Source organism: Callithrix jacchus, chromosome 12 (assembly GCF_049354715.1).
Source record: "Callithrix jacchus isolate 240 chromosome 12, calJac240_pri, whole genome shotgun sequence".
NCBI classification, from domain to species: Eukaryota; Metazoa; Chordata; class Mammalia; order Primates; family Cebidae; genus Callithrix; species Callithrix jacchus.
This window is the reverse complement of record NC_133513.1, coordinates 25574209-25599191: the sequence shown is the minus strand read 5'-3', so window position 1 is coordinate 25599191 and position 24983 is coordinate 25574209. Positions and strand designations below refer to the sequence as shown.

Genomic DNA, 24983 nt, shown 5'->3' with positions numbered 1-24983 from the left:
GAAGGCTCATTTCTACCTCTTTCTGTTGTAATTGATGTGAGTAACTTTTAGTCTGCTGCCGTATGTGAAGCTCTGAGGCTTCCTAGGTCTCTCCTAGGTCACTACAAAGATTTTGAAGTTCCTCATTCTTTGATATTAAGAATTCCAAACTGGCATCAGTCTCTTTTATCCCATAGTTAGGGAACTCTTCCCCTTTTCTATGACATTTATGAGCGCATTTGAGATGTGGCTCACGAAGGAAGCCACATTGCTGCCCATATACCCCAAGGAACGGTCTGAGCTGGCGTCAAGGCCACCAAACCGGAAGACATTGCTGTGGTTCATAGAACTGAGCTGGTCCGCTCACAGAAGGGTCCAGTGCAGTCAGATCCAAGCTCAGTCTGGCCAACTTAGCAAGATGCCATCTCTAAAACAAAGGGAAAAACTTACAACCATGTGTTTCTAGTCAGCGCCTGCTCAGAGGCCCACCAAGGGCAGGGCACTGCCTGGAAATGCAGAAGCCTGGCCTGGGGCCTCACTAGGGCCAGTCTCTGGTGACCATGGGCCTCTGCTTGATCAGAAGGGCCTACTGGGTTGGCCCCCTTCCCGTCTGCATTGGTGCCTTTCCCTAGTGCCACATGCAGCCCCAGCCAACCACAAGGGCTCCAAAAGGGCAACCCCCAAATGCCTTTCCCTGACTGTGTGAGCACGTTTTAAGGAAAACACACTTTGCCCTTTATTTTCTTTTCTTTTTTTTTGAGACAGGATCTCACTCTGTTGCCCAGGCTGGAGTGCAGTAACAGTGAATCGCCTCCTTTAACCTTCCGAGTAGTTGAAATTATAGGCGCCCACCCCCACGCCCGGCTAAATTTGTATTTTTAGTAGAGACAAGGTTAACCACGTTGGCCAGGCTGCTCTCGAACTCATGACCTCAAGTAATCCGCTCGCCTTAGCTTCCCAAAGTGCTGAGACTACAGCTCTGAACCTCCGCACCCTGCCAGAAACAGATTTTCATGTGCTGAAATAAACTAGAGGGTGGCAGAGCGACACTGGTGTCGGGGAGCGGGGCGGAGAAGGACTAGCATTCTGCGACCCCGGAACCTTCTCACTCTTTGCCCGGGTCAGGTTAGGCTGTTAGCGTAGGCTCGGCTCGGTTCGGCTCGGCTCGGCTAGACTCGGCTCGGCTAGACTCGGCTCGGCTCGGCTCGGCTCGGCTCGGCTCGGCTCGGCTCGGCTCGGCTCGGCTCGGCCCGGCCCGGCTCGGCCAGGATCTGGAGGGCGGGAGGGCGGTGCCACTGGAAGTGACGCGACGAGGGCGGGGCCGCCGGCCGGGGAGCTTCAGCCTCCGCCGCCGCTGCGGTAGCTGCCGCCGCCGCTTGGGCAGGGAAGCGATGTAGTAGTTGCCAGGCTGTCTCCCGCCCTGCCCGGCCCGAGCCCCGCGGGCCGCCGCCGCCACCGCCGCCATGAAGAAGCAGTTCAACCGCATGAAGCAGCTGGCTAACCAGACAGTGGGCAGGCGAGTGCGCCGGGCCGCACGGGGGTCGCGCCGGGGCTGGGGGCGGAGGGCGGGGGAGGGGGGAACGGCTTCTCCTCTGTCCGGTGGCTCCGGACCTGGCCGCAGCCCAGCCCGCGACTAGCGGGGCCCCGGCCCGGGGGCTGTGCCGTGCTGAGGCCCGAGCTCCGCGCTCCTGGCGGCCCGCTAGTCTCCCCGCGCCGCCGGGCCCCTGAGACCTGCTGGGGCGGGCCGCCGCCACCTCGCAGGGTCCCCTGCCCATTGTCCCTGCCCCGGGAGCATCGGCCTCGGGGAGTAGACCTGGTCCTTCTCCTCCCTTCCCGGGGCCGAGCCAGCCCAGATCGCTGCCCTGGGCTCAACTCCAGTGACTTCTGTCCCTAACGCTGTGCCGAGCACTGTGCGGTGGCGGGCGGCATTCCCAGGCTTTCCGGGTGCTCCCGCTGTTGCGAGTCCTTCTCCTGTAAGTGCATGGCGGCAAAAAATGGCTAGAGGGTCAGGAAAGCCAGTCGGATTTGCTCAGTGAGTTCAGAACGCCCTTTGAGGGAATTCGGAGGTGGTGCTGTCTCAAAACGAGGGCTCCTAGGAACTGGACTGCTGCTGCCAGTTCTTGACATTTAGAAATTTGGAATTGGCAGAAAAGTATTATGGAGACACCTTGTGCCAATTTAAAAAGTCTCACTGTACGTTTGGAAACAAATGCTTCTCTTTCTTTCGTACGGCTGAAGTGCTTGACAAGAAACGTTATTGATTATTCCTTGGCAGGATAGACCAGAGTTGGTAGATCAGGTGTTCAGAACAAGAAATGATTTGTGGTTTTTGAGAGTTTCTGGAAGTGACTGTCATGTGCTGTATTATCTGGGCTAATATTTCAAGGTCTTCCAGGGCAACTGGCTGTACTGTACCAATTTAGTGTTTATTCAGCAAAGAGATATGGAAGTATGCATTTTTTACAGCTCTTTTGTTTTACTTTTCCTTTTATTCCCCCCCAGCGGTTATCTCCTCAAGTTAAAGTTTTTCTTTTTTTTTTTTTTTTTTAACAGTTAAGGGGAGTTTGGTTTGTCTGAAGCACGTGGGACACTTCTTTTTTTCTGAGTATATGAAAATACTTTTACTTCCTCTTGAGTTTTCTAAATTTGCCTTTTACTGTTTCATTTCCTCCATCTTTTTGCTTAGTTTCCTTGTTTTAATTATTTTCGATTCCCTTCCGTATTATTGTGAGAATTAATTTTCTTATCTTCAGGGTTAATCCCTGCCCTTAAAACCCAAACACACCTACTTTTCTGTTATTTGCAGGAAAATTAAAGAAATGATGCTGAGAGGAAGGTAGACGTGTAGTAAAGGGGGCTGATGTTTCAAGGAACAATTTAAAGCACATGATAATTCCTTGCGAGTTTCGTACCCTTGTTAGTGTCCTGAGCAACGTGCATTGTGGAACTAGTGTTTAGTAAGTGCCAAGATAATTTGTCAGATAGTCAGTTTGGCCTCTTTTCACATTGTTCGTGACAGGTAAGGGACATTCACTCTTTTTATACAAGGTTCTGAGATTTAAATCTACCAAGCTATTTAGGGTCTCTACCTCCTGAGTCATCTCAGAGGTTTCTCCCTTCACATGTTTTTTTTTTTTTTTTTTTTTTTTTTGAGATGGGGTCTCTCTTTGTCACCTAGGTTGGGGTGCAGTGGTGCGATCTTGACTCATTGGAGCCTTGACTTCCTTGGGCTCAAACAATCCTCCCACCTCAGCCACCCAAGTAGTTGGGACTCCAGGTGACCATCACCACACCTGCCTCATTTTTGTATTTTTTGTAGAAATGGGGTTTTGCCATGTTGCCTGGTGTTGAACTCCTGGCCTCAAGTCATCTGCCTGCCTTGGCCTCCCAAAGTGCTGGAACTACAAGTGTGAGCCATCTTGCCTGGCCCCTTCACATTTAAAATTCTGGCCATGCTTGCCTACTTTGAGTTTCCACAGGAGGTCTTGCTTTCTTACCTGTTATCATCTACTTGGAACTCCTGGAAGCCTCTCTCACCACACCTTTTCTCTAGGCACCTCCTGCTCATTCTTCAGTCTTCTAGGAAAGGTCTCTTTGCCTCTGGAAGGCCTTCTCTGATGCTTCAGCACAGATTGGATGTCTCTCCTGAGCGTTATCGTAATCCCGGGTAGCACCTGTTTTTCTGTACTGTGACTGCCTTTGTGTGTGTTCTCTATTAGATTAAACGTGTTGAAAGGCCTTGCTGTGTCTCCTTTGATTCCCAGGGTCTGCTGTGGTTTCTATTCCATGGTTAATGTACGGTGGACATTAATTCTGGTATTTGAGTTCTTAGTAGATCACCGTGATGGTACGGGCCCAAGTATGGGAAAATGTGAAGTGGATAGAGTAGATGGTGATTCATGCTAGGGCTGTCATTCTGGGCCTGACCTTTGACTCTCTTTAAAAATCTTTATTGCTAGATGCCAGTGGAAGCTGAAGCTGTTACAGAACTATTAAGGGTGTGGCAATTATGCACCCAAAGTCAGAACATCTGTTTTTACTGGGAAACCTGTTGCTTCCTTGCTGTTGGTTTCCTAGATGTGTGTGTGTGTGTGTGTGTGTGTGTGTGTGTCTATGTCTGTGTCTGTTTCTGCTTAAGTAATCAGAAAGGACTAAGGGAGATAAATGGAGGTAGGAGAGTGCCTAGAATTGTTACTGCGTGGAAGCAGGTGGTTGGCCCCAGAATCAGGATTCTGGGTATTTTTAGGTCAAGATGAAGGCTAGAAGGCAAAGGGATTTTTTGTATTTGCCCCTGTGATCTAGGTGGAGAAGGAATATCTTGCCCATTGCCTGTTGGTTTATCGGTTCGTGGAATTCTAGGTGGTGTCTTGCAGTGAGATACTCTCAGAAGGAAGACCATTGAGTAATTTTACTGTAAGGTTCCAGGGGACGGACATGTGGAAAATTAGTAATGCCTGGAAGGAATGAGTTCTCATGATGCAATTTGCTTAAGATGGGTGGATAAGTCTGTCTGAGAAGATGGTCTGAAACTCACGGGGGCAAGGCTTATGAGGTGGTCTCTTTGGGAGTGTCCCAAAGAAGAGGAGTAGGGGTCCACCTGTCTTTTGTGGATTCATACATTAAACAGACACTTGTTGAGCCTACGCTGTGTGTTGTTATCCAAGGTATTAAGAATCAAAGGTGAATAAGGCATGGTTTCTGCCCTGAGGGAGCTCAGGAGATATGTGGAGGAGATAGGCAAGCAAAAAAAATAATTATATACATGAGATAAGTGCTTAAGAGGGATGGCTAATGCACAGAGCAAAGCCTAGCTGTCATTGGATCCAGGAAGGTAACAAAAGCTTCCCAGAGGAGAAAATTTGAGCGCCTTTGCTCGTCTTCCTTTTCAAGCCCTTATTTCAAATATCTCTTGTATTGATTAGGTCTCTTTTGGTGGGAAGAAAACCCAATTCATGGCAAAGACGGGAATTGATTGGCTCTTAAGTGACCAAAAGAGTCTCCAATTAGTAGTGTGGCTGCAGATTTGGCTTCTCCAGGGGTTCCACTCTTTTTTTTTTTTTTTTTAAGACCGAGTCTGGCTCTGTCACCCAGGCTAGAGTGCAGTGGCATGGCTCACTGCAACCTCTGCCTCCTGCATTCAAGGAATTCTCCCATCAGCCTCCCAAGTAGTGGGACTGGGACTATAGACATGTGCCACCACTCCCAGCTAATTTTTGTATTTTCAGTAGAGATAGGGTTTCGCCATGTTGGCCAGGCTGATCTCGAACTCCTGCCCTCAGGTGATCCATCCACCATGGCCTCCCAAAGTGCTGGGGTGACAGGTGTGAGTCACCGCGCCTAGCCTCGGTTCCACTCTTTAGGTAGGCATCGTGTCCACTGGGAGACTCCCATGTCTTCTAAGTCCCAAAGGGAAAGAATGCTCATCTCCCAGTCACTGTGACCCAAGTGCCAGGATTGGCTCTGAGTGCTTCTGGGTCACATGCTTTTCCCTAGAAAGGGACAGGAGTGAGCCACACCCAAACCATATGGACTGAGAGTGGATGGTAATGGCTGGTAATCGGCAGGAAATAAAGCTCCTGGTGTGTTTTTTGTAGTCCTGCTGAAAAGATGTTTTGTGTCTTGAAAACCCTTTGATGCAGATAATCACAGATACTGTTTTTGGGGACATGATGTCTTTTGTAGAGGAAGGAGTACACTGGGATGAAGACCTTGAAGTTACAAAGGTATCAAGGAGAAGAATTTGAGAGACAATAGGAGAGCATAGTACCTGGGCTCTGATAGGGAGTGTCTCCTTGAGTATTGATTCTTAAGTGACTGAAGTTTCCCCTGGAGGTCTGAATGCTTTCACAAATAGTTGTTGTTTATTTATTTATTTTTTTGATAACCCAAGGTTATAAACTCGAATGCCTAGAGGGTGAGGCCAGTAAAATGAATCAGTGTCTTGGGCCATGTGAAGGCCTCATGGGACCTGGATGACCATGTTCCACCAAAGGGGCTGCATGGGAATGTAGGCCCAGTGTGGGCCACCTTTGGAGTTTTCCTGAAATCTGCATTTTAACTAGCTGTCATTTAATCCAAATTAAACTACTAGGAAACTATATGCAGCTAAACAAAATACTTCTCTGCATCACCCAGTTGCTTGTCTAGAAGGACTCAGAAATTGACAGTCCCTCTTTTTCTTTTTTTTCCCTGTAGTTTACCCTGATACTACATTTTCAGTTCTTTGGATTTGTTGGAGAACAGCTCATCCTTTCTCTTTCTTTCTTTTTTTTTTTTTTTTTTGAGACGGAGTTTCGCTCTTGTTACCCAGGTTGGAGTGCAATGGCACGATCTCAGCTCACCGCAACCTCTGCCTCCTGGGTTCAGGCAATTCTCCTGCCTCAGTCTCCTGAGTAGCTGGGATTACAGGCACGCACCACCATGCCCAGCTAAGTTTTGTATTTTTAGTGGAGACGGGGTTTCACCATGTTGACCAGACCAAACTCTTATCTCTTGATCTGATCCACCCTTCTCGGCCTCCCAAAGTGCTGGGATTACAGGCATGAGCCACCGGGCACCTGGCAGCTCATCCTTTCTTTACTGAAATCTTGAAAAGGTCTGATAGTAACAGTCATCAACATTTCTATGGTGGTTTAGTTTACAAAGTGCTGTACTAAAGCACCTGGCTTGGATTTTGCCTCCTGACATTGATCATTTCTCTGTTACAAAGATGAAAACCTGGTCGGGTGGGGTCGGCTGGCTCACACCTGTAATCCTGACACTTTCAGAGCCCCAGATGCGAGGATCACTTGAGCCCAGGAATTTCAGACCAGCCTGAGCAATATGGTGAAACCCCTTTTCTACAAAAAATACAAAAAACTAGCCAGGAGTGGTAAAGCATACCTGTAGTCTCAGCTACTTGGGAGGCTGAGGTGGGAGCATCAACTGAGCCTGGAAAGTCGAGGCTACAGTGAGCTGAGATCACACCACTGCACTCCAGTCTGGGTGACAGAGCAAGACTGTCTCAAAAAAAAAAAAAAGAACTAAAAAGAGGCGGAAACCTGACTTTCTAAGTTTGTACAGCTCCTAAGTAGTGGGTGAGGCATGGCTTGGGTCCAGGGCCTCTGACTCTGGATCCCAAGTGCTTTTGAGTACAGGAACTGGGCTGCCTCTTCACCTGGGAAAGACTAGTGCTTATTAATGTTTATTAAATATCTTCTGCACTTGTGAAGCTGCTGGGCTAGGCACTTTGCATAGATTTATTTCATTGCATTCTCACAGCAACCCTCTCAGGTGATGTTATTTATTTCTGATTTAATAATGAGGAAGCCAGAGATCAAAGAGGTCATCAAGCTTATAAGTGATAGAGCCATGGACCCAAACCCAGGTTTCTGATTCTACAGCAGCTGTAAATTCTGGTCACGGAGATCTAATGACCTCTAGGAGTCCTCTGCTCCTAGGAGGTAGGTAGAATGGATCACTTACCAGGTAGTTGGATTCACTACCAGCAACATGAATTCTCTGAGTCAAAATGCGTCTCTACTTACTGATCCCAGAACTGTACCTTGCTACCACATTGAATGAATCTCATCCTCTTCCGAGTCAGCCCTTCCTGTATTTCATGATCACAAACCTTATCTTTACGTTGCCAGCAGTAACATTCTGCATCCCATACCCACTCCACTGTGTCTTTTTTCTCCCACTGATCTTCACTCTGCTTTTTCTTCCTTTCTTTCTTTTCTTTTTTAAATGGAGTCTCACTCTGTCGCACAGGCTGGAGTGCAGTGGCGTGATCTTGGCTCACTGCAACCTCTGCCTTCTGGGTTCAAGTGAATAGCTAGTATTATAGGCATGAGCCAGTACACCAGCTAATTTTTCTGTGTTTAGAAGAAACGGAGTTTTGCCGTGTTGGCCAGGGTGGTCTTGAATCCCTGACCTCAGGTGATCCGCCCACCTTGGCCTCCCAAAGTGGTAGGATTACAGGCGTGAGCCACTGCGCTGGCCCACTCAGCCTTTTCTAGGGGAACGCTGAACAGTGTTTCTGAGAAGGGCTAGGTGATGTGTGCTTTGCTTCAATCTGAATGGAGTGGGATGGAAAGAGATCCCGTGTCATTGCAGCAGCTTCTCAATCTCATCTTTCACTGCCTTATTGTGTAGTTTACATGTTAAGAAATCCAGAAGCATTTATAGGTGAGTGAAAATCAGCCATTCTTCACTGGAGGAAGAAATGAATCGTAAAACCATAAAAATGGATCAGTAGGAAATGTTCATGTATAAATTTGAACCATAAAAGGATATGTTCGGCCAGGTGCTGTGGCTCACGCTTATAATCCCAGCACTTTAGGAAGCTGAGGCTGGTGAATCACAAGGTTAAAAGATCGACACCATCCTGGGCAACATGGTGAAACCCTGTCTCTACTAAAAATACAAAAATTAGCTGGGCACGGTGGCATGCATCTGTAGTCCGAACTACTTGGGAGGCTGAGGCAGGAGAATCACTTGAACCTGGGAGGTGGCAGTTTCAGTGAGATTGCACCACTGCACTCCAGCCTGGCAACAGAATGAGACTCCATCTCAAAACAAAACAAAGCAAAACAAAAAACAAAAGGATATGTTCATTTAGCATCATCTTTATATGTAAGTGCCATGTTACTCTATTATGGAATTGCCTTTGCAGCAGAGTGTATAAGGCAAAACCTCCAAAGTTTGACATTATGGTCTAGGGTCCTGCAGTCATTATGTGTAGTGATTAGGGAAGCACAAATCCATTTAAAAATGTTATACTCTCATCTGTTTGGTGTGTTTTCTTGAAGGTAGGGATTAAAAGTATAGTAGGCCCACAGTCCCTTATCTTGAATCATTGCGCCAGATGAGTTTCAGAATTCAGAATTTTTTGGATTTTTCTAAAAGTAATAATGCACATGTATTGTTGTTATATAATATTTCCAGTGAGGTCTGGGACCAAACCCCCTAACCAAACATTATTATTAGTATACCAAAATATATACATATATTCCCACTGAATGAGTATGCACAAACATTATACATAGTTTAATATCAGTTCAGGTCAACTTTTGTTGCCAAATAAGTTACCCAGAAATCTTGTTTTTTAGGACTTTCTGGATTTCAGAGTGGTGATAGGGATTGTGGACTTGTCTGTCTTTTAATAATGTACCTATTGAGAGTTTGTTAAATTTTTTTACTGTAAATAAGATTTCCCATATTCCCAAAGGTTGGAAACCACAATCATTATAAGCAGGGGTCACAAACTCAAGTGCCAGGGTGGGTAAAATAAATAAGTGCAGTGGGAGAGGTTGTAGGTCAGTAGGGAATGGGGGGACTGCAGTGAACTGGTGAGTACATGCTCATTCAGAGGGCAGAGCTGCTCTTCAGTTTTAGCCACTTGTTGCCATGGTGAATGTGGGTGTAGTGTAGCCACATCTTCCATTTTTAATGATACTCCAGAGTGCTGATTTCCATGTGAAGTTTCTTCATATTTAAATGTTGGCAACTGAGGAGAAAAAAAAAACCCTGATGGCCAGAGAAAACATCTGCAAGCTTTATCTGGCTGTGGGCCGCCTGCTTTCGTTTCTAGGTTACAGACTAATACTTGTGGTATGAAAAGTTGTCAGTGAGCCGGGTGCAGTGGCCCATGCTTGTAAATCTCAGCATTTTGGGAGACCGAGGTGGGAGGATCACTTGAGACCAGGAGTTTGAGACCAGCCTGAGCAACATAGCAAGATCCTGTCTCTACAAAAAAAAAAAAAAAAAAAAAAAATTTAGCCAGGCATGATAGCATGTGCATGCAGTCCCCAGCTACTTGGGAGGCTCAGGTGGGAGGATCACTTGAGTCTGGGAGGTCGAGGCTGCAGTGAACTATGATCCTGTCACTGTGCTCCAGTCTGGGTGATAGAGTGAGCCTCTGTCTCTAAATAAGTAAATAAGTAAGTTGTCACTGGCATTGGTAAGGAACTACTTTGTTGAGATGTGGATGGGTACATTTGCTTTATTATTATTCATTATACTTTACATACATGCTATATGTTCATAATAAAAATAAAATCTAACAAAGGGATATGCACTTTATTTTAGAACTGCCTTATTTTCTAGCCAGTAGGAAATTTTCATCTATAAATTTGAAATTTTAAACTTACCTTGGAAAAGGGGCTGAAAGCCCCACTTTAAAAATAAGAGCCCTCTTTTTAAAAAGTATGAGTTAAAGGAGGTTAGTTTGTAATGTTCATTCCTTTCCAGGGCCATAATGATCTGAAGTAATATTGGGTATCCACTCCTATGCTGGGACAGGGAAATGTCCTTGGTCTCCTTTCTTCTCAGACCATTCCCATGGGTGATCTCAGCCCCATAACTGTCAACTCATGGTGACAGTTTTATGCCTTCAGCCCTGGTGTCTCTTTATCCCTAGAATGATGTTGCCATCTCTCTCTCGAACGTCTCTGCTAAAATCGAATACATGAACTTTTTCCTCAAATGGACTTCATTTCCCTCTGTCTTCTAGTGCATGGGTCACCAGACTTTGGCCTGCAGGGTAAATCCAGCCCACTGCCTGTTTTGTTAAAAAAAAAAAAAAAAGAGTTTATTGGAACACAACCACTCACTACAGTGGCAGGATTGAATAGTTGCAACAGTGACCCATATGGTCCACAAGGCCTATGGTATTTACCCTCTGGCACTCGATAAGAAGTATGTGACCCTTGCTGTGGGGCATTAAATGCACCCTCCCTAGCCACCTGTCAGTCCCCTTCTTTCTCCACCATCATCTCAGAGTTAGGTGATCTCTGTGATCTGGAAATTCTGCCTATTTATTCATTCATTCAATCAATCATTCATTCATTTATTCTGGAGTGCAGTGGCCTGATCTTGGCTCACTGCAACTTCCACCTCCTGGGTTCAAGCGATTCTCCTGTCTCAGCCTCCTGAGTAGCTGGGACCACAGGCACACACCACCACACCCAGCTGATTTAAAAAAAAAATGTTTAGGCCGGACGTGGTGGCTCACACCTGTAATCCCAGCACTTTGGGAGACCGAGGTGGGTGGATCACCTGAGGTCAGGGGTTCGAGACCAGCCTGACTAACATGGAGAAACCCCGTCTCTACTAAAATACAAAATTAGCCAGGTATGGTGGTACATGCCTGTAATCCCAGCTACTCGGGAGGCTGAGGCAGGAGAATCGCTTCAACCCAAGAGGCGGAGGTTACAGTGAGCCGAGATCATGCCATCCTGGGCAACAAGAGCGAAACTGTGTCTCAAAAAAATTTTTTTTTTTTTTAGTAGAGACAGGATTTTACCATGTTGGCCAGGCTGGTCTCGAACTCTTTACCTCAGGACGCCTGCCTTGGCCTCTTAAAGTGCTGGGAGTATAGGTGAGAGCCACCGCACCTGGCCTTGTTTATCTTTTGACTTCATCTTTGCGTCCCAGAGGCCTTCCTTCCTGTTACCTTAATTAGGTGCTCATTATTTTTCACCTGGAGTCCAGTTTGTCTTCCATTTTAGCTGGCTTGAGCTGGATTGCATCTACACAATTCCCCAGCCTCCTGTTTGACATGGTCAGTCATCGTTTTAATGATTAGAGCTGTTCACCTCAAATTACTTTTTCCTGGTGAATTCTCTAGAGGTTAAAATCATTTCATTTCCTATAAATTAATACTTAGAATGTTCATGATTGTATTGCCAAGTTGTCTTCTAAGATGATAATGCCATCTTTTAGTTTGTAGTGCAGAAAGCGATGTGCAATAATGTTTGTGTTTATGCATGACATTATGAATCACATTTTACCATCACCTTAGTTGCATTAGATATTGTCTTTAAAAAATTTGTTATCTATTTACATTTTTTCCACTAAGGTGAAAATGAATATGTTCTTACATTTGCATTTCTTTGTATGAGTTTTCTGTATGTGTCATTTGTTTAATTGTCATGGAATTAACATTTAGTTACCAATTTCATTGCTCAGTTACCAATTTAGTTCAACAAATGTCTCCTGAGAACCTGTGAAGTGCTAGGAGCTGGGATTGAAAATATAATTGATCCCTGGGGACTTGAATATGCGATAGAGTTACAAACAGATAATCTCAATATAACCAGTTTTATCTATTCTAGTGGATGTTAGGTGTTGTTGGTGAAATCTTAATGCCATTCTTTGATTTATTTATATATTTTAATATAAACAAGTTAGCATTCTTGTTCTTAAATATTTTCCTTAATGGATGCAGTGATGGAACGAACCTTGCACATTCATAAGGAGGTACAGATTTACTATAAGTTCCAGGAGATGAAGCCGATTCTATCAAAAAAAATCTAAGATTTCTATAAGAAACTGTCTTTTACATAGAGCATATTATTTATAGCAAATAAAATAAGAGGCATGTTTGATGTGAAAACAATATTCAGGCCTGGGCATGGTGGCTCTCACCCCTGTAATCCCAGCACTTTGGGAGGTCAAGGCAGGTGGATCACCTGCGGCCAGGAGTCTGAGACCAGTCTGACATGGTGAAAGCTCGTTTTTACTAAAAATAGGAAAATTAGCCGGGTATAGTGACATACGCCTGTAATCCCAGGTACTCATGAGACTGAGGGAGGAGAATCACTTGAACCTGGGAGGCAGAGGTTGCGGTGAGCCAGCTCATACCACTGCACTCCAGCCTGGGCGACAGTGTGAGACTTCGTCTCAAAAACAAAGAATATTTGGTTCATGTCAGCCATGCATCTTGTGAGACTGTGTTTCCTCTGTCATGATACTTTGCATTAATTGTAGCTTATTGATTATTTGCATTGGCTACTTCCTTTTGATTTTCCTAAGATGTTTCTCTCTTCCTCTCCTTTCTCACATTCTTTTTTTTGGACATCTTCCTTATCAGAGATACCTTTTGGTTTAGTAGACAATTTGATCTATCCTTGAATGATTCATTAATATTTCTTCTATAGTTACGCAGTGTTCTTCCACATGGTTCAGCCAAATTTATACTTCCTAAAGAGTTTAAATCCAAAATCATGGACTGAGTAAACAGATGCTCAAATTAATATAAATTTTTAAATAAATAAATGTTCAGAAATGCACAGAAATTATTCAGAGCTCCTATCAGCTGTTCCCTGTCAATGTGAATATGTATAAATCAAGCAGCTTGGATATTGTGTGGTCATTGGATATTTTCACATGCATGGGCTGGAGTGGCCACTTGAAACCATGGCCAGCTGTTCTTTGGTGAAATACACCAAAGTGTGTGTACTTGATCAGATACAGTGAGTGATTGGATGAAGAGGTATGGGCACAGGCACAAAGTGAAGGAGTCTCTGAGATGTGCCTGGGAGTTCATTGAGGACTCCACTGGGCACATATCATATGAGCAATCCGTTTTTTTAAAAATTTTTTTTCATAGAAGCGGAGTCTTGCTGTGTTGTCCAGGCTGGTGTCCAATTCCTGGCCTCAAGCATTCTTCCCATCTTGGCCTCCCAAAGTGGTGGGATTATAGACATGAGCCATTGCGTCTGGCCTTGAGTGATCTTAATAACAGGCAGGTGATAGAGAATTCCTAGGGGAACCCTAACACTGAAGATTTTATCCTTTAACTTAAAATTTATTTTGTTATAAATTTGGAAAAGGGCAACCATTATGTGATTCTTAGCAGAACTCTCTCCAGCTCTTTTATTTTCAAATCACTTGGTTAGTGAATGCTATTTTCAGATCCATTTGTTAAGTATTCATAATATTTAAATTCACAGCCCCTGGATGCATTTCCATCCAATAGAAGGTGTAAGTTGGTTGGTTCTTCAAATTTTTTTTTTTTTTGAGATGTATTCTTGCTGTGTCACGCAGCCTGGAGTGCAGTGGCACAATCTTGGCTCACTGCAACCTCCACCTCCTAGGTTCAAGCAATTCTCCTGTCTCAGCTTCCTAAGTACCTGGGATTACAGGTGTGCGCCACCACACCTGGCTAATTTTTGTATTTTTAGTAGAGACAGGGTTTCCTCATGTTGGCCAGGCTGGTCTCAAACTCCCTGCCTCAAGCAACCAGCCCTCCTCAGCCTCCCAAAGTTCTAGGATTACAGGTGTGAGCCACCACACCCAGCCAGTTCTTCAAAGTTTTAAAGAGCTTTAAAGCCTAGCACGGTGGCTCAGGCCTATAATCCCAGCACTTTGGGAGACCGAGGTGGGCAGATCACTTGAGGCCAGAAGTTGAAGGCTGCAGGGCTGCAGGGCTGCAGTGAGCTATGGTCCTGCCACTGCACTCCAGCCTGGGTGACAGAGAGAGACCCTGTCTCATTAAAAAAATACATAAATAAACTTCTTCAGTATTCCCTCTTACTTTTATATAAAGATGAGTTTCTCATCTTTTCTGGTTTCTAGAAAAAATTATGTAGGATTTTGATTGATTTGGGACTATTCAAATGATGTTTATTGGCTATGGGCTAGGCTCTAAGGGTACAAAAATAAATAAAGCCCAGGTATTTATGATCAAGTAAATCTATGAACTAAACCTTGAGAATTGATGTCTCCAGGATGAGCATAGCGCATCACTTCGTATGTACAATCTTTTATATGCTTTCCAGGTTTTTTTTTTAATTGAGAATAGTGCCTATTTACTAAACTATGCAACTGATCATTTTGTTACTTTCTGTACATAATATTGTCAGTGTTATGCTTCTGTTTCTGCTTTTGTTATTTAATTCAATGATTTCTCTTTCATCCCTTATTTAATTGGTTAGACTCCAAAATATTGTGTAGCTCTATATATGTTTATAGGAATATTGGGTAAAGGGCATATGATCATACCTTTATTCAACATTCTAGGAATATGGTAAGGACTATTGAAATCCTGTTAAAATACAAGTGTTGTAATATGAATTGTTCCCAATGGAAGTTTGCAAGCAACTTTCTTCTTCTTTTCAAACCACACCACTTTTAGTGTGTCTGCTATTTGAGCTTTATTCTGATGGAGGTTTTGATACCCCCCTGTGGCCAGAAAAAATCATCCCCACAGAGATTTGCATATAATCTCATGGATTTCACAGACATCCTCAAGCTCGTGGACAAAAACCCCCAGGATTCAAGAAAACCCACCTATATGATCGGCAGGTCAAGAAAGCCTGCTAGTCTGAGTGATGCTTAGTTACAGCTCCCATGCTGGGAGCTGCTCGCTAGAGAAATGTTATTTGCAGATGTGCACCTCAAATGTCTGTGTTTGGTGTTCTGCCTGTGTCCAAAATACACCCTTTTTCTAGATGAGAGCCTTTTCCCTAAAAAACAGAAATGTAGTTCTCTCTGTGATGGGATTTAGTGATCATCAAATTACTTTCCCTTAAGAATTGGCTTTCTTGGCAGTTAGTTAATTCAGTTTTCAAAACTTAGGGTTTAATCAACCTAAAACTGCTTTAGGGCAGTTGCATTGTAGTGAAAAGTGTATTGGACTTGAGTCTGAGGACATGAGATCTTGTCTGTGCTGTTTACTCACTTCGTCTGTGACCTTGGCTCAGTCAGTCTCTCTGCTGTGCTCCCATATGTGCGAGACAGCTCTGGATACCACCAGGAGCAAGCCCTGCTGTGTTTAAGAAGGTGGCGTGTGCTAGGGAGGCCTCAGGAGATAGTGAGGACATACAGTCTGACACAGCAGGTCAGCACTGGGGAAAATAGCCAGGCTAGCCTTCACCTCACTGCTCTATGCCAAAATACATTCTAAATGTGTTAAAGCCTTCATGTAAAAAAATAAAACCACAAAATAAACACAAGAAAATGTAGCTTATTGTGGAATGTACTGCATTCTTTGGCATAAAAATGTGGAGAAAGAACAATAAAAGATAGCCTGTAGGTGGGATGTGTGACTTGCACCTGTATCCCAGTTGCTTGGGATGTGAGGCAGGAGGGTTATTTGATGCCAGGAGTTTTGAGCCCTGCCTAAGCAACATAGAGAGGCCTGTGTCTGTAAAAGGAATTTTGGAAAAATTAGCTGGGTGAGGTGGCACACCCCTGTAGTCCCAGCAATTTCAGGAGGCTGAGGTAGGAGAATTATTAGAGCCCAGGAGCCCGAGGCTGCAGTGAGCCATGATAGTGACCCTGCACTCCAGTCTGGGTGACAGAGTGAAATGCCGTCTCCAAAAAGAATAGATTTTTTTAAAAGCACCTGCAGATTTAACCACATAATAAGTACACTTCTGTCTGTTTTATTATATCAAAATTAAATTTATAACAATGAAAAATTGAAAAAACTGAGAGCATCCACCACAGAGTTTAATTTCCTGAATGTATAAGGTTCTCTAATAATTGTAAGAACTCCACTCTAATGAGCAGATACCATAGACAGAAACTTCTCAGATGAAATACCAGTGACCAGGAAATCTGTGAGACGGTTTAAAAAATTCTAAGTCAATGAAGAAATGCAAAGCTTCCAGGCTCCACTTTTCACTCATGAAATTGGCAGAGTTCAGAATAATGAGACGTTTCTGTCCCGGGAGAGCTGATGGGGGCTGTGTCCTGTGCTGCTGGTGGGAATTTGCACTGGCATTCTTTCCAGAAAGACATTTGCCACTGTGGTTTAAGAAGCACCTCAAAGGTCTTCACCTTGGTCCCTTGTCCTCCCTCTACCTGCGATCTCCCCTCCTTTCAGCCTCCTCTTTCCCACACAGTCCTTCCCGCCCTGGGTTGGTCCCCTTCCTTCTCTGACTGGGTCAGGCATGTGGGTTACTCTTTGACTCCCAAGCCTCTGTCTACCTGGCCTTTTTCTTTCACCTGTTCTGCAGAATAACAGCCTGATTTGTTCTTCTTTTTGGGTTCTTGACTTCTGTACCTGGGATGTGGGGGCGTGGCCCAGAAAGATCATGCAGTCATGCAGTGTGGGGCTGCCAGCATTTCATGGCCTCCCAGCTCAGCTGGGCTGAATGAATGCTGCCGTTCAGTGCTTGGCTAAGTTTTCTGTCTTGTTTTCCCGAGTGCTTTAGCCAGACTTTCACTTTTCTGAAACCCACTCCACCCTATCCCAGATACACCCGCTCTCCTCGGATGACCTGCCTCTGAATTTCTAGAAAAAACTGGACATGGTTACCATTCCCCAGTGTCTGAGGCCCAGGCTGACCTTTGGTCACGGTCGCTGTCACTGCCCGCCTGTCAGGACCCCGCCCTCTGTCCAGGTCCGCCCTCTGTCCAGGCCCTGCCACCTGTGCTGCTGTCCCGGGCGTTGCCTTGTCGGCCTCCCATCTGTGCCATGCGCCTTCCACCTCCCTCCCTCTGCTGCCTGTTTCTTCTTGGCTGCTCATGATGGTCAGGCTTTTCTCAGCTTCCCCTTCTGGGGCTTCGCCCCTTCATCTGTCATCCACGCTCTGTGTCTTAGCTTCCTGTGGCCCTCTCCTCCCACTCTCCTATCCCTGCCTTCCCTGTGCCAGGGGCCCAGTTTGCATCCTCAGCCAGTCCCTCATCCATGCTTCGTCTGCACCTCGCTCCTGGCTCCTTTCCTGCCTTCACTGGGGCTCCTTTTCTGTCCCCTGTCCTGTCTGTCCTTCCACTGTGTCCCAGGGCCTCCATCCTCCACCTCCATCTTCTCTGCAGGGTCTGCTTCTGTGTGAACTCCCCCAGATCTGTATTTGCTGCTGGTCCTCACAGTGGGCACTGCATTTCTGGACCAGATGCCTCTCTTGTGCTTCAGAACCATCTAGAAAAAAGCGAACTGGACATCTCTATCTGAATGTGCAACAGATCCCTTCACCCAGCATTTCCAGAGCTCACCTCACTGCAGTGTTTCTCTCTTGGTGAGGAAAAAACGCCTATTATCCAGCAGTCCCTCAAGGCAGAAACCTGGTGGTCATCCTCAGCTCCTCCCCCTCACTTCCTGTCGACTCCCATGTCACGGAGTCCTGTTCCTTTCTCCTTTACAGTGGCTCTCTGTGCCCTTCTCTCCCTGCCCACTGTTTAGTGTGGGCCCTTGTCTGTCTCACTTGGATCTTGTGTTCTTGGAACTATTCAGATTCTCCCCCTCGGTTTCCCTACCTGCCAGCATGTCTTTCCCCCATATATTCCACACTGCAGCCAGAGAGATCTGCCAAAGAAATAATTGTGATAATGATAGAGAAGATGCATCTGCATGTGTATTGGGTAATAATTGTGATAATGATAGAGAAGATGCGTTGTGTACTGGGTGCCTTACACTAGTCCAAGTGCTAGTTGTGTATTGACTTGTTTAATACCCACCAAACCCTGTAGAGTCCGTATAGTGTTAATGCCTTTTATAGGTGGGAAACAGAAGCACAGGGAGATTGAGCAACTTGTGTGACATGATTTCTCCATAGTCTAGACAAAGAACAAAATCCTTTTTTTTTTTTTAGTTGATACAGGGTCTCCCTGTGTTGCCTAAGCTTGTCTCCAACTCCTGGCCTCAAGCAATCCTCCTGCCTCAGCCTTCCAAAGTGCTGTGGGGTTATAGGTGTGAGCCACTATGCCAGGAATTTTTGAGCTTTCTAGGAACCAGCACTTTGCTTAAATGATCTCTTTTAATCCTTCCAATTCTGTAAGTTAGATATCCTTAATGTCTCCCTTTTTATGGGAAAGGAAATGGAGACACAGAGATGCTAAGTAATCGGCCCATAGTTACCCAGTGCTTAGGTAGTGAACTGGGCTTTGACTCCCTGAATACTTGCTCTTAGCCACTTTATCCCCCTACAAGGAGCTAGCACCTTGCTTGGTGGGGAGGGAGGGCACCCTCTGAACACGCTTTAGTGGGTGTTTTTCTATTCTGCTTTGAGAGTTGTGGGTGGCAAAGGAGACGCCCATGCATAAGATGTTCTCATTAATAAGAGTGCTTCTGATGATAAGAAAAGACCAATATCCTGTTGGAGCAATGTCCAGATGTGACGAAATGCTGGATTTGCCTGGTAATGCTGAAGAAATTCCTTCACGAATGTTCCAGCCCCTGAATACTCCTCCTCCTGCCATTGGATCAACTGATTTTATAATTTGAGTGTTGGTAAATTCTTAGGAATGCAATTATCATAATAACGTGTTATGGCACAACAAATTTAACTGTTATTCCACTGGTGGGTTCCTGAAATTACTGATGGTAGGAAAATTCTCCAGTGAGGAGAGGGACTTAAGACATTTTGGGAGACATTTTAGTTAAGATGGTTGACTGAAGACGTATTTATTTCCCTCCCCTACAAAAATAAAATCCACTGAAATGTTAAATTTTTTTAAGTCTTAGCAGTTAAAAACTACTGTGCTGAAAGCCATTCAGTAAAAACGTCTCTGGTGTACTTATTAAGAAGTAGGTGGCTTGTACCTGTAATCCCAAATACTGGAGAGGTTGAGGTGGAAGGATTGCTTGAGCCCAGGAGTTTGAAGCCAACCTGGACCACGTAGCAAGACCTCGGTCTCTTAAAAAAAGAAGAAAAGGTTTGTCTATAGAGAACTAAAGTAAGTGCAGTTTTATTTGTTCTTTCATTGCCCAAGGCAAGCCTGTTTTTCCTTTCGTCCTTTCCTTTCTTTAAACAGCCTCTCTGAAGATTTTTTTCTTTCTTTTTTTTTTTTTTGAGACGGGTTTTCACTCTTGTTACCCAGGCTGGAGTGCAATGGCGCAATCTCGGCTCACCGCAACCTCCGCCTCCTGGGTTCAGGCAATTCTCCTGCCTCAGCCTCCTGAGTAGCTGGGATTACAGGCACACGCCACCATGCCCAACTAATTTTTTGTATTTTTAGTAGAGACGGGGTTTCACCATGTTGACCAGGATGGTCTCGATCTCTTGACCTTGTGATCCACCCACCTCAGCCTCCCAAAGTGCTGGGATTACAGGCTTGAGCCACCGCGCCCGGCCAGATTTTTTTCTTTTTACATTTGCTGTCTGGTACTCATTTGAAGGCCAGGAGTCCAACAGAGTTCCTCTCTGTGGTTTCCATAGTCCTTCAGCGGGCTCTGCACACCTGATGGCCTATAGTGGGGGCTGGCCCTCGGCTCTCCTGCCCACCCTGGCAGTGGATTGCTGCTGCCTCCTACTCAACACAAGGCCCAGAATACTGAAAGCTTTCACTTAGTCACTCATGAAATCAGCAAATAAGTTTGTTCACAATCTTCAGCAGATCTTATGTACCTGAACTTAAACGGGGCGGGGTTCTCCTCCAGCCATGTCACCTGCATCTGCTCCTCCCTGCTCTCTCTTCCCTCTCTTCTCCCTGCCCTAGGTGTTCTTGTACTGTCCAGCCTCCGGGTTTCCAACCCATCCAGCAGGTCTCAGAAGTCATCACCAGTGTCAGGATGTCTTTCTGGTATCCCGGATCTGCATTCAGGGCCCCTCCTGTCATGTCTGTAACCCACAACAATTTAATGAGCTTCTCTGTGCCTAGGTTTCTAATCTCTAAAAGGAGTATGATATGGTTTGACTGTGTCGTCACTCAAATCTCACTGTTGAATTGTAGTTCCCATAATCTCCACATGTTGTGAAACAGATTAGGTGGGAGGTAATTTAATTATGGGGCTGTTACTCTTATGTGTTCTAGTAATAGCGAGTGAGTTCTCATGAGATCTGATGGTTTTATAAGGACTTTCCCTGCTTTTGCTTGGCATTTCTCCTTTCTGCTGCCATGTGAAGGGCGTGTTTGCTTCCCCTGCCACCATGATTGTAAGTTTCCTAAGGCTTCCCAAGCTCTGCTGAACTGAGTCACTTAAACCTCTTTTCTTTGTAAATTACAGTCTTGGGGATGTCTTTATTAGCAATGTGAGAACAGACTAATACAGGGTATAATAGTAGTGTCAATCTCATGGTTGTCTTGAGGATTAGGTGGGTTAATACGTGTAAAGCGTGTATTAGGTGGTTAAAAACAGGGTCTGTGAAGTAATATTGCTCAGATGCAGAGCCTAGCTGGGAAACCTTGGGCAATCACTTAAGTTCCCTGGATGCATCAGCTTCTTCATCTGTAATATGGGGATAATAATACTTATCCTGCAGAGTTAGTGGGAACTTTCAGGGAATCAATTCTTGCAAAGCACTCAAACAGTGCCGAGCATGCGATATGAGCTCAATAAATGTGAGCTGTGGTGATAGTGACAACTCCCAGGGGACTCTGCAATTCCTTGTTGGAGCGTCCTTGCACTGGAGTATAATGGCTTATTTTCCTTGATAGTCCTTGAGCTCTGTCAGAGCAGGGGCCCTATCTTACTCATGATGTCTCATGGAAGGAAACTCAAAAATATTTGTTCAGTGACTAACCAAATGAAAAGTTAGTGGCAAAGTGTGCATGACACCAGCCCGTGATTGAATTTGGTCATGGGCTATACAGCTCCGCTCAGTTAAGGCTTAATTATTCTGAATATCTTTTTGACAAAATGCCTTGTTAAAAAAACAATCATTTCTGTTTTAAAGTACTTACAGAGTCCTTTTATGCATCAGGCACTCTTTTCTTTGACCTTTAGAAAAGGGCAAGTGGAGATTTACGGTGTTCCCCACCCAGAATCTACCTATCATCCCTCAGAACCTGCCTTGCCCTGACTTTCCAGGTGAATATTTCCCCTTCATTTTGTGCACCACACTAAGCATGAAACTTTCTGGGCCACATCTATGATGTATGTTCATTATAGAATTGCAGAGGGGCCACCATTATTCAAATTTTCAGCACTAGGTGCCTGTTTAAACTGTACAACATTTGTTGTTTGTAGAGTTACAGTCCTACATTTGCAAAGCTCAGTTTGGAAGGTTTCAAAATGTTCCCTCCTTTGCTGTTTTATTGTAGTCTCTTTAAAGTCCTGTGAGAATGGTAATGCAAATATAAATAAACTAAGGGCAGAAAGGTTAAGGGATGTATTTTTAGATGCTACAGTTAGTTTGTGGTGGAACTAGGACCAGAATGTGGCTTGCAAATGTAAGAGAATCCTAACTTTGGTCCATGACCTTGAAGGTTCTCTTTCTGAAGTTTCAAAGACTGGTTCACATTATGTAATTCATTTAATGGGTGTCTGCCTGCACACCCATGAAACAGGGATAATAAAAATTGCCCTACATGGGTACATGTTTTTGCCCATTACTATTTTATTTTATTTATTTATTTTTGGAGACAGAGTCTTACTCTGTCACCCAGGCTGGAGAGCAGTGGCTCAATCTCAGCTCACTGCAACCTCTGCCTCCTGGGTTCAAGTGATTCTCCTGCCTCACCCTCCTGAATAGCTGAGATTACAGGCACCCGCCACCATGCCTAGCTAATTTTTTTTTGTATTTTAGTAGAAATGGGGTTTCACCATGTTCGTCAGGCTGGTCTCGAACTTTTGACCTTAGGTGATCTGCCCACCTCAGCCTCCCAAAGTGCTGGGAATACAGGTGTGAGCCACCTGTATTCTAACTGCCTGTTACTTTTAGTGGCAAAAGCCACAATTACTTTTGAACCAGCCTATTATAATGAAATAATATAGGTGAAAGTGCTTTCATAACAAAATAATGTATAAATGCAAAATACTACTTTTTTTTAAATTTTAGTATTAGAAATTTGGTATTAGATAACTCTTTTGGCTGGGCACAGTGGCTCATGCCTACAATGAGCCTTTAAGATTTTAGACCTTTTCTCAAAAAAAAAAAAAAAAAAAAAAAGGATTTTAGCTGAGGCAGGAGGATCACTTGAGGCTAGGAGTTTGAGACCCATGAGGAAAACATAGCGAGAACCTGTCTGAACAAAAAAATACAAAAATTAGATGAATGTGGTGGTGTGTACGTGTAGTCGCAGCTACTTGGCAGGCTGAGACAGAAGGATTGCTGAACCCAGGATTTGGAGGCTAACATGAGTTATGATCACACCATTGCTTTTCAGAGTCTGGGCAACAGTGAGACCCTGTCTCTAACAAACAAACAATAACAAAAACTTTCTGATTACACATGTTATGATCCACCAATTCCAGTTTTTATGTTTGATTATTTTCTTGAACAGAGAGCATCATAGTTATGAATTTTTCTTGTACTTTTTTTCAAGTTGGCTGTTTATAGTCAGATTCTGCTGTACTGTTTCTGTTAAAATAGCTGCATGTCATTGGCCAGGATGACCATTTGGGCTCTGGGTCTGTGCTCTTGTCTCTCCTCTAGATAGCCACAGAAGCCTCCAGGAGTTCTCCCTACCTCCATCCTGTACCCTGCTATTCGACTTTTCATTCTGACACTCAAACCTTTTGCTATTCTATTACTGAAAAACCATCAGTGGCTCCCTGTTGCCCCCGCGTTCCCTGGCAGGCAAAGCCTTTCTTTGCAGCCACATCCCCACCTCCTGTTCTATCCCCTACACATTGATCCCCAAACCCCTTCTCCCCATGCTCTTTGGTTGTCGTGACTTATCTGAGGTCCACGTGGATGGTTTCCCTGCTTTCCTGGCCACACAGTTCATCACTCTTCTACCTGTGCCCCAAAGTGCTCTCCTCAAGGATGATTGTGGACATTTCTTTCTCACAAGCTCCTCAGGGGTGGGGACTGTGTATCATTTCTGTCTCCTTTTTTCTTTCTCAGTTCTTTATATTTAGTGGGAGCTCCATAAATACTGTCTGCATGAACAAAGATCTGAAATCTGAGTATCTTTCAGCAAGTCCATCCTTGGATGGATGATTTATACTTGGAGACTTGCTTTCGCTTCTCTTGAGATTCGCTGGTGTGGGTGTTTCTTTAGCCTCTTTAGCAGTGGTGGGAAGCCCAGCAGCTGAAGACATTAGTTTGTGACGCAGGGTTCGCTAACTCTCCACGTATTCTGTCCCTGAGTTTCTGTTTACTGTGTGCCTGTGATTCTCTTTGGTGCCGTCCCACACGGTGTTATCACAACCAACCCTTTGTTTTCATTGAACGTCCTGCCCTGCTCCTGCTCTTGCTCTAAATCTGACTAGCTTTTTGTCTTTGTGTAGTCTGGGCTCGACAGTAACTTCTTCCAGAGAGAAGCTAGAACAACTTGGTAAGTTTTGAAAGGTCATTCTTAGATAAGACTTGGGATTTATCTGAAGGTGGTTGTTATTTGTTGTAATTCTCAGAACAGCTAACACTCCATGAGCCCTCAGTAGGTGCCACCAAGCACATTAAATGAAGTATATAAGACAGTGTTCCTAAACAACCACTGTGGTGGCGGCATTATTATTATTTTTGGTTATGATTATTCCCATTTCGCAGTGGAGGAAATGTCAGTTAGTAAGGTGCACCTGCGAACGTCCAGCCTTGCGATTCAGTCTGGTCTGTTTGACTCCAGAGCCCTAACTCTTAGTTCTGGCTATATCCTGCATTCTTATTCTTTGCTGGAAGTGAAACTTAGAATCTGGTATCACTGTGTTTTTTACAACTGAGTTTACTCTGCCTGCGAAGGCAACAGAGTAAAGCCAGTTGTGAATCATGAACATCAGAACTCCTTCTGATGTGCTTTATGGCCTAGTGCACGGGAACCCTGGAGACTACAGTGCCGCAGTGCGTTAGGCCCTTCTAGTCTGTCCTGCCGCTCACTCTGCCACCTGCCAGCTGTTGCTACCTGAACCTCCTTGCAGTGGTTCTCAGTGCTGTCTTTGCTTGGAGTTCTCCTGGGGAGCTTTAAAACAAAAAGCCAGCCCCCACTTCCAGAAATTCTGGTTCATTTGTTTTAGGTTGAGTTCCAAGCATCAGTATTATTATTGACAGCTTTATAAAAGAGGGGTGTGTGTGTGTGTGTGTGTGTGTGTGTGTGTGTGTATTTATATTTTTGGGGGAGACTGGTCTCACTCTCTTGCCCAGGGTGGAATGCAGTGGTGTGATCTTGGCTCACTGCAGTCTCCACCTCCCATGCTCAAATGATCCTCCCACCTAAGTTTCCTAAGTAGCTGGGACTACAGGTGCTCACCACCGTGCCCAGCTAATTTATTTAATTAATTTATTTTTTTGAGACAAGATCTTGCTTTGTTGCCCAGGCTGGAGTGCAGTGGTACGATCGCGGCTCACTGCAGTCTTGACCTCCTGGGCTCAAACAGTCCTCCCACTTCAACCTCCCAGGTAGCCAGGACTACAAATGTGCACCACCACACCTGGCTAAGTTTTTTATTTTTTGTGTAGATGGAGGTGTCC

The 24983-nt window shown here is 44.8% G+C and overlaps 1 protein-coding gene across 8 annotated transcripts in view; it reads left to right on the top strand.

Annotated features, from left to right (window-relative positions):
- Positions 1-1309: 1309 nt before the first annotated feature.
- Positions 1310-24983, top strand: part of ARHGAP17 (Rho GTPase activating protein 17) — a 93635-nt gene continuing 69961 nt past the window's right edge. For all 8 annotated transcript variants that reach the window (XR_013524738.1, XR_013524737.1, XM_002755978.7 and 5 more), the window contains exon 1: positions 1310-1495. Coding sequence is in view for 6 of the 8 variants with exons in the window: in XM_002755978.7 (XP_002756024.1) it covers positions 1443-1495 (53 nt within the window). In the remaining 2 variants the exon portion in view is untranslated. The remainder of the gene's footprint in view (positions 1496-24983) is intronic.